General features: G+C 52.9%; 1 protein-coding gene across 4 annotated transcripts in view; it reads left to right on the forward strand.

Moving 5' to 3' along the window:
* PASK (PAS domain containing serine/threonine kinase) overlaps positions 1–11,759 on the forward strand; it is a 38,281-nt gene extending 26,522 nt beyond the window's left edge. For 2 of the 4 annotated variants that reach the window (XM_073217796.1, XM_073217797.1), the window contains 6 exons: positions 1,530–1,655; positions 1,738–1,872; positions 4,751–4,950; positions 8,846–8,979; positions 10,491–10,637; positions 11,197–11,759. In XM_073217796.1, the coding sequence (XP_073073897.1) occupies positions 1,530–1,655; positions 1,738–1,872; positions 4,751–4,950; positions 8,846–8,979; positions 10,491–10,637; positions 11,197–11,315 (861 nt within the window). In that variant the 3' untranslated portion in view covers positions 11,316–11,759. Of the gene's footprint in view, positions 1–1,529; positions 1,656–1,737; positions 1,873–4,130; positions 4,273–4,750; positions 4,951–8,845; positions 8,980–10,490; positions 10,776–11,196 lie in introns of those variants that run through there. The other 2 variants (XM_073217795.1, XR_012123354.1) reach the window with 2 other exon arrangements.
* The last annotated feature ends 1,817 nt before the right edge of the window (positions 11,760–13,576 follow it).

The following is a 13,576-nucleotide window of genomic DNA, read 5'->3' on the forward strand; positions in this document are numbered from 1 at the left end:
GCTCTGTCCCCGTCCCTCTCCATCATCCCCCGGCTCCCTGTGCTCTGTCCCCACGCTCTGTCCCCGTCCCTCTCCATCATCCCCTCGCTCCCTGGGCTCTGTCCCCACGCTCTGTCCCCGTCCCTCTCCATCATCCCCTGGCTCCCTGGGCTCTGTCCCCACGCTCTGTCCCCATCCCTCTCCATCATCCCCCCACCCCCGGCTCCCCGTGCTCTGTCCCCACGCTGTGTCCCCGTCCCTCTCCATCATCCCCTCCCCCCCCCCCGGCTCCCTGGGCTCTGTCCCCACGCTCTCTCCCCCTCCCCCTCCCTCACACCCCCCCTCCCCGTGCTCTGTCCCCACCCTCTGTCCCCGTCCCTCTCTGTCACCCCCTGGCTCCCCGTGCTCTGTCCCCACGCTCTGTCCCCGTCTCTCTCCGTCAACCCCCCCCACCGGCTCCCTGTGCTCTGTCCCCACGTTGCTGTCACTCTCCCTGTCGATGGCAGCCTCCTGCCTCGGTTCCTTGGATCTTCTCCTGCATCTACCCTCACACCTTGTTTTCCCTCCCATTTCTTGTCTGGCCTGTCAGATCACGGTGACCTTCCCTTTTAGGGATCTTCAGAACTGGCCCACCTATCACCACCCACATGCTGGTCCCTAGGCCTTCACCCTCCTCCCCTGCATCGTGTGGGGGTGGTTGGGGACTGTGGGTGCTCCTGGCATCTGTGTGCACCTGCCAGCTCCCCTGCCCACTGCCGCACCTACCCCAGGGCCCTTGCTCAGAAGCTTCTCCAGCAGAAACCCTCCCAGGAAGCCTCCTGCCTGTAGTCCGGCACCTCTGCTACCTCCTCGGTGTGTGTGGTGGGCTGTCTGCCCTCTGCACAGACTGTGCCTCCGGGCCACTGTTTAGGCCTCTTGCTGAAGCGTAGAAGGCGGGCCCTCAGCCCCCTCTCACCGGGGTGCTGCTCATACCCTGTGCTGGCTCTCACCCTGGGCCTGTGTTCTGTTGAGTGATGAGCTTATGTTCAGTGACTAAATGGTATCTTTTTTCTATTCACTTTCTAATTGACTATCGTTAATTTTGGTATCATCATTTTTCTTATTTTTATCTTGTGTCCATCAGTCTTGTGAACTGTCTTATCAGTTCTCAGAATCAAGGTGAATGACAGCTTCAAACATGTTTCTAGATCTTAGGCCCCTTGTTTCAGTTTTCAGCCAGGACATCCAGGACTCAGCTGAGAAAGGGGGGTGTTGTGGGGTGCTGGGGCACCACTCTGCAGTCTCAGGGCCTCTTTCCTGCTGCACCCCCACCTCCCTGGCTCTTCCGGTGTTCAGCCCGCCTCCTATGGGACGCACAGGCCTGCTGAGCATTTCTCCCAGCTCAGACGTGCCTCCCTGTCGCCTCGTGTTTTGCCCTCTGTCATTAGGTTTCTTCTCCCAGGTCCCTGGGGCGACGGGGAGGGGAATGTGGGGGTCCTGCCTGCTGCCGAGCCAGCAGTGGGTGCCAGGCTCCATGGCACCAGTTACTTCTCCCTCTGCTTTCCTCATAGGTGGTGGTAAAGTTTATTAAGAAGGACAAGGTTTTGGAGGACTGTTGGATTGAGGACCCCAGACTTGGGAGAGTTACCTTGGAGATTGCAATTCTGTCCAAGGTGGAGCATACCAATATCATCAAGGTGGGCTCTGTTTGCTTGTCATTGAGGCCCTTACCTCGCTCTGTGAGGAGTTCTTACATGTGGTACTTTTGTCTCTTGCCAGGTGTTGGATGTATTTGAAAACCAAGGATTCTTTCAGCTAGTGATGGAGAAGCATGGCTCTGGCCTGGACCTCTTTGCATTCATTGACCGCCATCCCAGCCTCGATGAGCCCCTGGCGAGTTACATCTTCCGGCAAGTGAGTGGCTGGAGATGTGCTGGTGGGTGTGGTTTACTTGGGCGCTATGTCCTGGAGGCTGCAGAGACCAGGGGTGCATACCCAGTCCTGGAGGCTGCAGAGACCAGGGGTGCATACCCAGTCCTCACTGTGAGCTGGGTCTAACCTTCAGGTTTTTGATGTTATGGAGTAAGATACATACTAAGACACATATCTGAGGCCAGGTACCATCCTGGAATGATCGGGGTGGTGTGTTTAGTACTTGAAGTTGATTTGTATACATAAAGTACCCATACCTATTGCAAAAATTAGCCATCAAAGCTGACAGACTGGGCTTTCGGACCTGTGCGTTTGATCCGAATCCTTGTGCACCCCCAGAAATCCGTGCTGGCCTGTAGCAGGGACCACATAGCACCATGTGATCAGGCTGTGGGGACTCAAGGCTGCCAGGGCCGAATCACAGGCCCCCAGAGGTCACAGGGCCAATCGTAGGTCCCCTGGAGGCTGCAGGGCAGCACCATGTCCAGCATGTAGTGAATCTCAGTGAGTGGCAGCTGTTCAGCTAATTAAAGTTATCAGCAAATATGGGGATTCTGACAATTAATTTTACAGTGTGTTTTGTTTTGGTCTTTTTCATGTCTATTCATGTACGGATCTTCATCCACTTATTACAGAATTGGGAGAGTGATTAGTAAAAAAGAAAGGCGTCCTGGGAGAGAGGGACATCGGGGCAGGAGGTGGAGAGGAGACGATCATTCTTATTTTGAGTTTTAAAGAGAAGGTGGTCCCGAATCCAAGACTGTTCCTAGCTCCCTGGAAAGAATGGAGGAATACCTGGAAGGGGGGATATGAACAGTTCACAGATTAGCTCTTTGATTATTTCCTGGAGATGACTTGATTTCTAATGCAGCTTCCATAAGTTGGCATTTCTTCCTCAGAGCTGCAACTCTCACAAGTTCTGACAGTGTCTCAGGCCCCTGCTTGTAAGTCTGAGGCATTGTGGTTCTGCCCAGAGAGTGTCGCGCTCTGCCTTCCTGTGGTGGAAGGTTACCTACCCGTCTGTTTAGTTCATGGGAAAGTCGTGTTTCTGAAATCATGGCGAACAGTGTCTGTATGACGTCACAACAGCAGTTACTTGTTAAAAGCTGCTGCCTGTCGGTGATTCAGGGGCTACTGACAGGCACCAGTATTGTTCTGTACTTCACAATTTTGTACCAAGTATCTACAGCTTTTTTGTAGATTTACATACATAATAAGTGTTAGTTATCACATGTATTTACATGTAATGTAAATCAGAATTGCAGCTTTACAGAACTGTATTGCCATATACAAATTTATGTATACATAGAGCCGTTTCTCAGTGCAGTGCCTCTCTGCTCCGAATCCATTAGGGCCTGCTCAGCAGACAGCTCTCCAGTATAGCAGGTGCTGGGGGGCCTGCAGGAAGAGTGGCCTCTCTTCTGGGCTCAGGTTCTCTTCACCCCTTTGTGGTTAACCCCTTGGTACTAGTTAATAAACCTTGATGAAATTTTCCACATTCAGATTAATGTGTGGTTTGTTTCCCGACTGGACTCTGATATGTATGTAAATGTGTATGCACATGTATGATGTATGTTTATGTACATGTGAGTATGTAAGTACATGCACAATGCACACGTATGCACATGAGTATGTATGTATATGTGCAGTGCATGCATATATAAAGGTGTTTATAAATACTTAACTATGAATGTTTGCATATATGTGTATTTAAATACATATTTACTTGTTAATTACAAGCTAATTAGTTTAGCTGAGTTAACCCACCATTAATTATGGCTTCTGATTAGAAGGTACTCATCTATAAATGCAATGTTATCACTAATGATCAAAATGACTGATATTTGTGAAGTCATGGCCCGAGTTGGTAGAGTTGTGTCCCAACTGTGGAAGTGGTCAGGGAATTTACCGATCCTGGGTGAGCTGAACTGAAAGCCCACCATTGTTGATCCGTGACATCAGCCGTGCGGTGGGGCCTTCCCAGGCCCCGCTGACTGTAGTGGCTTTGCTCTTTCCGAGCAGCACTTGTGCACCTGGCTTGTTGAAATGAAGCCCATTTCCAGGGGAGCTGCTTTAAGTCCACATGGGAGAGAATCCCGCACACATCGGGGAAGGTACCGCAGCTGCTGTGCTTCTCTCTGAGAAGCTGCTCCGGTCCTGGGGCAGGGTTTGCAGACTCGGCTTCTGCTCTCAGCTCTGCCTCTGAGGCCTCGAGCACTTTCCCTCCTTGTGAACTGCAGGTGTCACGCTCAGGCTTTCTCCGGGCCCACTGCCCGCGCCCGCCTGACCTGCACCCATGTGAGTGCCTGCCACGTGGCTTTGTCCCTGCTGCCTGTGGTCTCTGTACCTCCCTTCCAGGATGGCTGTGGTGTGTGTGGAGGGGTGAGTGAATGTCCACTGGGAGGATTTCTTCAGTAGCCCACAGACAGAACTTAAGCATCATATATTTATTTGGGGGAGGGAGAAAGGGGGTGTTGTGGGAGAGCAAAGTTTCAGTCAAGTGAGATGAGTGAGTCCAGGAGACGGTTCCCACTGCTGACAGTGCAGCGCGGTCTCCTAGAGGTTTGCTGAGAGAGTAGAGCTCATGTTATGTGTCCTTATCACAAACCATAATAATGATAATAATGATGAACTGCAGGGGTCACGGACTCCTGCTGCCCTGTTGGCAGGGTGTGCATTGGCCGTGGTGAGCACCCCACTGCCAGTCGCTTCCACTGCCCCCGGCCTACAACATCTGAGTTCTTTGCTGTCACCTATGCATTATGAGTTAGATAATTGCTTTCTTCTTGTTTATCCTTATTTTAAATACATGTTTTACTTGTATTGCTTTTTTAAAAAGTCCCCTGTGGCCTGATTTCAGCTGGTGTCGGCGGTGGGATACCTGCGCTCCAAGAACATTATCCATCGGGACATCAAGGACGAGAACATCGTGATCGCTGAGGACTTTACGATCAAGCTCATAGACTTCGGCTCTGCTGCCTACTTGGAGAAGGACAAGCTGTTCTACACCTTCTGTGGGACGACTGAGTACTGTGCTCCTGAAGTCCTCCTGGGAAACCCGTATGTATTCGCATGCTGCATGCAGCCTGCTTCCCATCCCTGTGGGCCCTGTGACTGGACGCACTTTAGGTGGGAAATGGTATTAGTGCATGCCTCTTTCTGACGAGGGTGTTGAGTGATAAAGTATGTTTTAGAAAATAAGTGGACAGGCAGGCAAAGAAAGATTGGCCACAGGAAGCTGGGTGGTGGATACAGGGGTTCATTATATTTGATCAACTGTTGTTAGGTGTTTTACATAATTAAGAGTTAAGAAAATGACGATAGAGAGATAAAAGGGCCAAAGTTGGGATTCCTCAAATGCATGATGGGCATTTTTCTGTGTGGTTTATTTATTTTGAAGACAAGAATAACATCTATTCCAGTAAATATTGTAGGGCTAGCCGTACAGGAAATGAAGCAGTAGAAAAGTACCAAGGCAGGGCGTCCACACTGAAGCTGGCGCTCCTCACTGGAGGCGCCGCTGACGTCTGAGGCTGAGCTGGGCCGGGCAGGCCTGTCCCAGAGAACCTTAGAGAGGAGACGATGTGAGAGGACACGCGCTGACGGCTGCTCACACACCGGTGCGGCTTGAGTGAAATGAAATGGTTCTGTGCTCTTTCTCCTTGCACGAATTTCTGTCTGTCTGTACATGTACAGAATGGACTTACAAGGTCAGACCCAGACCACAAATATTTTCCTGTCCCATCCATTCATAGTTGAGAGAGGTGTAGTTGATGTCCCTGCCAGAGGGCTCATGGTCAGAGAGTCTGGCTGCCAGGGCGCCACGTGCACCTTTGCTGCTGTTCCTGCTGTGCCGGGCCACACCCCGTGCCCCCTCCACTTGGTCGTGTTCTCATGTGACAGGTGTGTGGGGCTCGGGTGTATCTGGTCGGAGCTGGATTTGACCTCAGGCAGCCTGAGTGCAGAGCATTCGCTTGCAGCCATGCTCTCCCTGTGATGAGTCTTGGCTCTTGGAGAAATCGCTCTGTGCTGGTGTCAGAGGCTCCAGCCACCCTTCATTCCAGAACTGGGACCTGAAGGCTGCAGGCCCTCCGGCCCCCATAAGCAGGGTGCTGGGCCCCATCTCTGTGCACATCCAGAGCCATTAGACAGTGTGAAAGACTGGAGGGGCAGAGCCTAGCAAGGGCCTCGGAGTTTCCTTTAAGATGCAGTTACCTTAACCATGGTATCCAGAGTGCCAGTGGCCGCTCTCCTGTCCTGTGAGGCCATCAGGTCATTGGTGTGAGATTGAGACTGCATGTTCACTGTCCACAGGACCATGATGTGTGCTGCGTGGGCTTCCCTGCCCCCACCCTTGCCCCTGGGCTGCGAAGCTCCCACAGTGTGGGCTGGGAGCACGTCTATGCCTTTGCGAGCTCTGATGACCTTGCAAACGTAGGGGTGCATATGACCCTGGTGACCACCCACCGGCCACCCGCCCTCCCCCTCTGGGGTGCCTCTGCCCCCTCTCCCCCACCGGCCTACAGGTGTGCACCCTGCATGCTCTCCCCGCTACACTGGTTCTCAGGCAGGTCTCCTGGGCTCTGACTCTGGATCCCACCCTCAGGAGCTCTGCGTCCCCCTCATTGGTTCTTTGTCCTTCTCTGCCGGGGTCAGTAAGTTGTGGCTCCTGGCCAAAGCCAGGCCACCACTTGTTTTTTTTTTTTTGTGTGTGTGTCATTAATATGCAATCACATGAGCAGCATTATGGTTACTAGATTCCCCCCATTATCAAGTCCCCACCACACACCCCATTACAGTCACTGTCCATCAGCGTAGTAAGATGCTATAGAGTCACTACTTGTCTTTGTGTTGTACTGCCTTCCCCGTGACCCTCCCTACGTTATGTGTGCTAATCATAATGCCCCTTATTCCCCTTGTCCCTCCCTTCCTACCCATCCTCCCCAGTCCCTTTTCCTTTGGTAACTTAGTCCATTCTTGGGTTCTGTGAGTCTGCTGCTGCTTTGTTCCTTCAGTTTTTACTATGTTCTTACACTCCACAGATGAGTGAAATCATTTGGCATTTGTCTTTCTCTGCCTGGCTTATTTCACTGAGCATAATACCCTCTAGCTCCATCCATGTTGTTGCAAGTGGTGGTAGGATTTGTTTTCTTCTTATGGCTGAATAGTATTCCACTGTGTATATGTACCACAGCTTCTTTATCCATTCATCTACTGATGGACACTTAGGTTGCTTCCATTTCTTGGCTATTGTAAATAGTGCTGCCATAAACATAGGGGTGCATCTGTCTTTTTCAAACTGGGCTGCTGCGTTCTTAGAGTAAATTCATAGGAGTGGAATTCCTGAGTCAAATGGTAAGTCTATTTTGAGTTTTTTGAGGAACCTCCATATTGCTTTCCATAATCGTTGAACTAGTTTACATTCCCACCAGCAGTGTAGGAGGGTTCCCCTTTCTCCACAACCTCGCCAGGATTTGTTGTTGTTTGTCTTTTGGGTGCTGGCCATCCTTACTGGTGTGAGGTGATATCTCATTGTGGTTTTAATTTGCATTTCTCTGATGATTAGCGATGTGGACCATCTTTTCATGTGCCTGTTGGCCATCTGAATTTACCACTTGTTTTTATAAGTAGTTTTATTGGAAAACAGCCATGCTGGTTGCTCACACAGCGTCTGGCTGCTTTCATACTGCCCAGCAGAGTGGAGTAGGGGCGATAGGCCTGTCGTGGACCCTGGGCCCGAAATGTTCACTCTCTGGCCTTTTATGAAGAAAGTCTGCTGACCCCTGTTGTGCTCTGTTGGGTTTTTCTCTTCAGCCTCCAGAATTCTTGGAATCTCTCTCCAAAACAGAAACAACACAAAACAGAAAGTGCTGAATCTGCTTTTCTTGCTTGAGCTCCTGCAGCCTTTTATCCCCTCAGTTCTCTGAGGTCTGCCCTCCTGGTGCCCCCTCCTGACCCTCTCCTACCCTCCCATCTATCCCTGCCCTTCCCCTCCCCTGTGGCCCCATCCTAGCTTTCTGCCCCCTGGCATCCCCAGCCTCTCTGCGGCCCCTTCAGAGGCTCTGCCCAGGGTTCTTCTCACTCACCAGCTCCTCGCGGCCACCTTGTCTGAATTCGAGGTCTGGTGAAATGTCTCGGGTTCCTAGAGCTGCTCTCTGGCCAGGAGCTCCAGACCCAAGCGCCCAGCTGCCTGGGGAAGCACGGGTGTATAACGGGCCCGGCCCCGCCGGGCAGCAGCTGCTTCTACATAAGTGGAGGTGATGTTTCTCTTGCCAGTTGTTGTGAGGTTTAGGATTGAACCAGGTAAATGCCTGGCAGAGTGTGGGCATCTCATAGGAGCCCAATAAGTGGTAGTTGGGATGAGGGTGTTGACAAGAAATCAGAACAGTGTGCCCCAGGGCCTCCCCACAGCGTGCCTCCCTTGCCCGGCTGCCCGGATGGCCCTGCGCCTTCTCACCTGGCTGCCTGGACCGCTCCGTGCCTTCTCGCCCACGCTGCTCTGTCCCTGCTGCCACCCCTCACTTTATCCGTGAGGAGCTCTCGCCTGTGCCAGTCTCACCTCGAGCACCCTTCATGAGTCACCTGGGCCATTCTTTCTGAAGGGCACACCGCTCTGTCTTGGTACTGTGGAGGCTCCCTGTGGTCCTGGTGAGCTGAGCTCCTGTGGGGCCTGGAAGTACTCTGCCCCACTGTGCTGCTCCCCACCTCCTCCAGGAAGCCCTGCCCTGCCTCCACATGCCGTGCGTCCTGTCCTCTGGTTGGCTGCCTGAGCCCCATGGCTGTGCTTTCCCCCTCCCTCCCCAGCGTGTGGCCGGCAGGGGGGCCGATGTGCTGGACGTTGAGTGTGTGAGGATGTGGTTGAGTGTGGCAGACTCACTGGGAGCCACTCCCGGGTGACGTGGGGGCTGGGCTGGCTGAGCAGCCCCCTCCGAGTGCCTCCTCCGCCCCCTCGCAGGTACAGGGGGCCAGAGCTAGAGATGTGGTCGCTGGGAGTGACGCTGTACACACTCGTCTTTGAGGAGAACCCCTTCTGCGAGGTGGAGGAGACCATGGCAGCTGCCGTGAACCCCCCGTTCCTGGTGTCGGAAGGTGAGTGTGGGCACAGGTGGTGAGCCGCCGGCAGCCCGGCACCTGCCTGCTTCCTGTCTAAGCACCCCTGTCCACACTGAAACTGCCCAGTATTTTGATCTGGACACGGGATAATTTGAAGATGACTAAAACATTAAGATAATCTTGTTTTTTTGAGACTTTTCCTTAGGGTGCGGGACCCTCTTCTGAGAGGGAGATGTTAGTGGCTGTGGCAGTGGCTACAAGACCTCGCATTCTGGTCAGAAACTCATCCCTCGGGGGCAGTGGAGGGACTCGGCCCCCTGGCGGCTCTGGGAAGTCTGGGAGTTTCTGACCCACCACAGGCTCCCCGGGAGGCAGTGACGTGAGCTTGGCTTCCCTCGCGGCCACGAGTTCTGGCAGGCATCTGAAGTGTAGGCCCGCGGGGGAGGCGGGACTGGGCTTGGCGGCCAGAAAGGCCTCGGGGGGGCCCCAGTTTCTGGGTCCCTCCCAGTTGTGACGTCCTGTGACCCCACGGTAGTCATTCATCCTTCTAAGTGGTGAGGCAGCAAAGGTCCCCATGCGTGAAGCCTGTGCTGTGGAGTCTCTGCTCAAGTCAGAGGCCCATCTTGGTCGGGCCGGGCTGCCGTTCCAGAGCCCCACTGATGGGGCTGAGCACAGACACGAGCTGCCCACGTCTGGGGTCTGTGGGTCTGGATCAGGGTGCTGGGAGACGCGGTGCTGCTGGGGCCTCCTCCTCGGGTCCTCGCGTGGTGGTGAGGGGGCGCGAGCTCACCGATGGCTCTCCTGGGGAAGGCGCTGTCCCTGCCACGTGACCCTTCTAACCCTGACTGCCTCCAAAGAGCTCACCTCCCGGTGCCGTCACGTGGGGGCCCGGGCTTCCACACAGGAAGTGGGGGACACGTGGTAGTCCAGAGCAGCCTAGCAGGGATTCTTAGAGCTTTGCTGAAGTTCGGGATTCCTGTGGAATCATGCCTCCTGCAGCCACTCCCAAAAGCTCTTCCAGGTGCTCCCTCACGAGGCTGCTGGACACTCTGCTGGGACAGTAAGGCCCAGAGCAGCCCTGGCTGAGGTGACACCCATGTTAGAAGAAATGGGACCCAGGTCCGGACTCAAGGCTGCAGCTCTTGGAGCTCGTGCTTCCTTCCTTGGGGACCATCTGGGGACTGGGCTGCCGGCCACCTCCCTCCCGTCCCTGTCATGAGAACCATGTGTCATTCCCAGCTCTGCACAGCCAGAGCCTGAGAATAGGCCATGGTTGGGAAGCACCACATGTTGGTTAAGTGAGCAAGGCCAGGCCCCCAACGCCAGCCGTCGTTCCAAGGCACAGACTCTGCAGCCTCCAAAAAGCACAGCTGCGCCTGTATGCCAGCTCCCTGGGGTGCCAGCTGAACATGGAAGTTCCCAGGCTATCCCCCACCCAGTAAAGGGGTGGACCCAGGACCTGTAGTTCTGATGTGCGCTCCTCTTGACCTCAGACCTACTATTGGTCTTCTGGCCACATGCCCACCACAGGGCTTTATGTCCCGCAGATCTCATGAACCTCATATCTGGGCTGCTGCAGCCTGTCCCCGAGCAGCGCACCACCTTGGAGAAGCTGGCGACAGACCCTTGGGTGACGCAGCCCGTTAACCTGGCTGACTACACATGGGATGAGGTGTGTCAAGTAAACAAGCCAGGTAAGAGGTGTGGCCTGTGCACCACGTCAGGGCCCATAGCTGGCATGTCATCTGTGAAACAAATAGGGCTTGCTTCTGTTCCAGAGATACCTGAACACCACTGGGGTTCAGAGCTTGGCTCTGGGCCTTCTAAAGTGGGTGAGCAGCTGTGGGAACCCCTGACAAGGAGGTACCCACAGAAGGGGGCAGGAGCTGGGGGTGGAGGGCCTGAGAAGGACAGCTGGCCATGGTCTGAGCAGGCTGAAGGGGAGGTAAGGCCACAGTGAGTGCAGTGCTCTGTGAGTGGGGAGCTTGGGGGGGCCCCTGGCTTTTCAGGCGAGGCTCCAGCAGCCTGGTTGTCTGGTCACTGCTGCTCAGAGCGGGCCGACCAAGCTGGTGTTGATGGTTCTGGGCACAGAGTCCCTGAAGCACCTCGGCAGGGTCTGGGAACTCTAGAACATTGCCGGATGGTTCCGAGGTGTCTCTCTGATGTCTTTTGCTCATAGGAACTCTTCCAGAGGGAGGCATTTTAGAAATTTGTGTTGTTAGCATGTGATACATTATCCTCTTCTTTCTTCAGAAAGCAGAGTTCTGTCCACTGTGAGTCTGGAGATGGAGAACAGGAGCCTGAGTGAAGTGGCCCATTCCCCGGGGCAGTGCAGGGCCTCGTGCCCCAGGGAGGCCCATGAGGGGAGCTGAGCACCAGCTTCCCGCTGCTTTTCTTCACTCTGCTAGGAATCATTTTGTTTTCACTCAGAGAAGTAAAGTCTCAAGAATTGGGCCCAGTTCACTTTCTAAAAACTCATATGCAAGTTTGCTAAATGCTAAAACAAAGGCTCCTGATACTGTTGTTTAGGTTATGAAATATACTTGGAATTCATTTTTCCATGACCTTGAAAAAGCATTCTAGTGTCAAGCTGAGTTTTGTACTGTGAGAAGGCTTTTAATTTGTGAACTGAAAGGCACATTAGATGCTTTTAATTTTCTTTTGTTTATATGCATGTGTTGTTGTTTCTTGACTTTGTATATGCCCATCTGATATGTGGAATTTGTAGCACTGGTTAGCCCGATGGCCAGACTATTTCATTAATTTATTTTTTTGAACTCCTTCCAAATTAAAGCAGTTTTGTTAGTAAATATTTACCTGCTTGGACTGTATGCATTCTTCCACGATGCTGGTGTGGGAAGCACTTCATTTGTTTTCCTGTTTCTGTGCTGCACTTGCCATAGCTGCAGAGAGGTTCAGTCTTGGTCAGTTTGGAGGTCCCTGCCATGCGGGTGGGTGGGCCCCAAACTCTGCAGCTCGCTCAGTCTAAAGAGGGTAGGGGGTTGTGGTGTTCCCAGGCACTTCCCTTACCCCTGTGCACACCTGTCCTGGCCCGGCCCACCATCTGTCAGGCCTGTGCTATGCATGAGGTCTGTAGCAGGACTCTGCTGTCCACCCACCACACCCTCCCTGCCATCCAACAGCCAGCTCAGGCCCCACTTCTGTGTTCATACGGGGGCATCCTGTCCAAGGCCCCACCTTGCGGCCTAATGGGGGTGTCCCCCAGGGTGTACGCCGTGTGGGGGTATCCAGCCCTGACTGGCTGCTTCCATCTTGCTCAGGTCCCAGTGCAGCTGTCACTCAGATGCCCCCCCCCCCCAACTCCAGCCCCTCCTCTGAGATGGAAGCAGCTAGAGTTGGTGAAAGCCAGCCTGTATTCTGCATCTGCTGGAGGGGAGGAAGTGGTTAGGGATAAGAGGGAACCTTGCAGTTTTGTCCTCTGCTGAGACAGCAGGGAGAGTAAAATCAAGAGTAAAATCCCACACATTGCTTCCTGCAGGTTCTGAGGCTCCCCCTACCTAGAGCCTCAGGGGCCAGGTCGCTTCTGGTAGGGTCCCGTGCTCGCTTCCTAACGCTCATTTAGGAGGCACTCAACTGGCCTCAGATCTCAGGAGGCTCAGCTAACAGTTAATTTTATACTCATCTAGCAGGACGTGGGCTATGCCTACCCGCTTCCCTTACAAGGCACTGCTGGCGCCTGCTGTCACAGGAGACCCTCCTCTGCCAGGGACAGTGAAGGCAGGGTTTTTAGCAATGGAAAGTGTGTGCTAAAAAGTTAGTGACGTTTACTCAGCAGAGTTCAGAGGAGCTTCTTGATGTTCTAAGAACTGTTTTCAAGAGAGAAAAAAACCCAAAAGTTGTTCCTTGTAGTGTTTATGATACTTAAGACATAAGTTACAGAATTTTATTTTTTTGAACAGGTGTACAGTGGGCTGAGAATGCAAAGTCCTGGCTCTAAGAACTGTTACTTCTTTATAAGAAAAGATACTTAAAACTCAATCTGACTGTTGGCAGTGGAAGGGCTGATGCTTTGAGTGTGCTTAGAAAGAATGACATAGAAAGTGCTGAGGCGGAGGCCGACAGGCTTCCTCGCAGGTCCCGGCCCGACCCCAGGGACTCAGTTCCCCAGAGGACTGAGGTTGCTGTCACCTGATTAGAGTAATTAATCCCTGGATGCCGGCGGAGCCAACCCTGTTTGGGAGTGCGGACAGCACACAAGGATTTTCTTAAGCTTTGGATGTAAAAGCATTCACATAATTTATTTGAGATGCTGACAGTTGGAGTATTTTAAGAAGAAACTTAGAGTAAAACAAACAAAAACAACCAATTTTATTCCACCCAGTTTAAAACCTTCCTTTTATTTGACATAATCCCTTTGTAAAAACATACGTTTTCTAGCTGGTGCCTGGCACAGAGCAAGTACTCTGTGTATTGTGACCCTGCAAGAAGCAGGTCATTTTTCTCGGTTCAGAACCAAGCAGATAAAACAAGAAACGCTTGCAAGTTAAGGCTCTGCAGTTTCGGCAGCTAAGAAAGCACACCTTTCAACTCTTCTTCACAACTGCCCTTCTGAAAGATGTCCCGATGTACCACCGAACCACGGTAGGTCTGATCTGGAGTTCGAGGGTGAATA

Source organism: Manis javanica, chromosome 12, assembly GCF_040802235.1.
Source record: "Manis javanica isolate MJ-LG chromosome 12, MJ_LKY, whole genome shotgun sequence".
NCBI classification, from domain to species: Eukaryota; Metazoa; Chordata; class Mammalia; order Pholidota; family Manidae; genus Manis; species Manis javanica.